General features: G+C 50.0%; 1 protein-coding gene; it reads left to right on the top strand.

The window, feature by feature from the left end:
• The first annotated feature begins 836 nt into the window (after window positions 1-836).
• On the top strand, window positions 837-2369 carry GSTUM_00009990001 (uncharacterized protein). XM_002841004.2 has 3 exons: window positions 837-1271; window positions 1429-1745; window positions 1941-2369. The coding sequence occupies exons 1-3, from the start codon at window positions 1165-1167 to the stop codon at window positions 2306-2308; spliced, it is 792 nt and encodes a 263-aa protein (XP_002841050.1). The 5' UTR covers window positions 837-1164; the 3' UTR covers window positions 2309-2369.

Genomic DNA, 2369 nt, shown 5'->3' with positions numbered 1-2369 from the left:
CCTCGATAGGCGACCACAAGCTACTACGGTCCGGCGTTCTTTTCTACACTCCAAGTCTACTCGTACTATACGAGTACAAGCGGGTGGACCGCAGCTGCGGTAGGTAGCCTAATCGGTTGGGTGACGGAATTGAAGTGGTTGAATTAAACTTCCAATTATTGAAGAGCCCTCGGTTCCGTAGACTCCGTAAATCTTGGAAAAAACGGTGGCGAAACGGGGGATAGGGGAGAAATAAAAAATTCTCGGGTAAAGGTGGAAAAAAGAAGAGGAAAAAGAGATACCGGTACTGTGGGGGATAGAGAAATATACGATGGGCGGACCGATCTCGTGACATGATGCCAGGCGCAGGAGAAGATATACAAGTGGAGAGGGTAAATGATATTATGATAGCGACATATTTCCTGTTGCTTCTCGTTGCCGGAAGCGTGAGTGTTTGCGCGTATCGCCCAAGGGTGCGGGAAGTGGGCGGTGGGAAATAGTTGGGGGTCCTTTCGTCGTCGACTGCTGTTTGGCTCCTTTTCATCTCGCCTGTCGTCCAAGGCATGATATTGCGGCAACCACCCTTCACTGATGCGCTGCCAATGCCTCAGGGTGAACCGTGCGTCGTCGGGGTAACCTGGCAACCAAAAGCGACAGGCGAGTGAGGCAACCGAGTGACCGTTGAGGGGCGATAATGATAAGTAAAAATTTAATATAAAAAAAAAGCTGATTAGGGATTAGGGCTTTTCACCCTTTCCTTTCAGCCTCATACGCAATGCTCGGGCACAGTGCAACCCCTCATTCCCGATCAACCCACCGAAATCTGGTTCATGATACTACATATCTAAACATCCCAAACCAACCATAACCAGTCCCAGCGAGCCCACTCGCTGAATCGTGACTTTCAAGCCACAAACCTAATACCCACCTCATCCAGTGGGGTGTACCCGAGAACTCACTCTCAATTTGAACCTAGCATTCAACACAGTTTTCCCCATTTCCTAGCCCCCTTCTTTCAACCCCAACCGGCCCCACCAGCTGCGGAAAACACGTCTCCCCTAGTCACACGTATTTACCACTCTAGATACTCTACCCGGAGCACCTCGCTCACCATACGTCAAGACACGCGACGACACTGAACTCAAAACACCAAAAGACGCAACTCCTGATCTCCTACATACAGCCATGTCAGACCCAGTCCATTCACCGGAAGGGGGAGCAGCCGAAACCCCAAATGCCCCGTCTGCACCCGTGGATCCCCCTAAAGCTCGCAAAGCCTTTATCCCTCTCGAGTATGTTCTAACCATCCATCCCTCCATCCGTCTAAAACTTTTCAACGACAGGGTGAAAATATACCCTTAACTTTATACGCTATTGTTACCCGCATCATCCCATTCGTCTCTCCAGTTCTGTTTGTGCTAACCGAGGCTGGCGTATCGATCTGTGCAGATGCAATCCCGAGCTGATGACCGCCTTGGTGCACGAACTAGGGCTGTCTGAGAGCTTGGCTTTTCATGATGTCTTCTCCCTTTCTGATCCCGAACTTTTAGGATTCATCCCGAGGCCCGCTCTTGCGCTTCTACTCGTTTTCCCGGTTACTGAGAACTATCGGCAGCACCGCATCGCGGAAGATGCAGGTAAAGAAGAATATTCAAAGCAGGGTGATGGAGAAGATCCGGTGTGGTTCAAGCAGACAATCAAGAATGCCTGTGGGTTGATTGGTGTCTTGCATGCGGTTTGCAATGGGGAGGCCAGAAACATGATTGGTACGTATTTGCGGTACACCGCCATCTCACCATCCCCCCGTACAAAAAAAATGAAGAAAAAGAAAACACCGAAACAAATCAAGTGAGAAGAGCACGGGTGAAAGAGTAGGGCAAAAATGGGCGAGAGATATAGAGTGTCATAAATGTCAATCCGTTTCTAACACGTTTGCGATTGTTCGAAAAAACGAATTGTAGGCGGCGATTCTTCACTCAAAGAGCTACTTTCAAAAGCCCTGCCTCTTCCACCTCTCGAGCGTGCCCAAGCTCTGGAGGACTCCCAAGAACTGGCATCAGCACACAAGTCTGTGGCGACCCGAGGAACTTCTACAGTTCCAGATGCTGAGGACGACGTGGATCTGCACTACGTGTGCTTTGTCAAAGCGAAGGATAATCACCTTTACGAGCTCGACGGTTCAAGGAAGGGACCTCTAGATCGCGGGGATCTCGGAGATGATGATGTCTTGAATGATCGGGCGGTGAAGGTGGTCCAGAGTTTCATTGATAGGGAGAAGGAGAGTGGGAGTCTCCAATTCAGCCTTGTCACCTTGGCCCCGGCCCTGTAATGAGGGACGGTACTCTACGTAGTGAAAACTTCAATGCTACATAATTATGGCGCCACGGAAA

The sequence above is a fragment of the Tuber melanosporum genome, assembly GCF_000151645.1.
Source record: "Tuber melanosporum whole genome shotgun sequence assembly, scaffold_65, strain Mel28".
Lineage (NCBI taxonomy): Eukaryota > Fungi > Ascomycota > Pezizomycetes > Pezizales > Tuberaceae > Tuber > Tuber melanosporum.
This window is presented reverse-complemented; position numbering and strand designations above follow the sequence as displayed.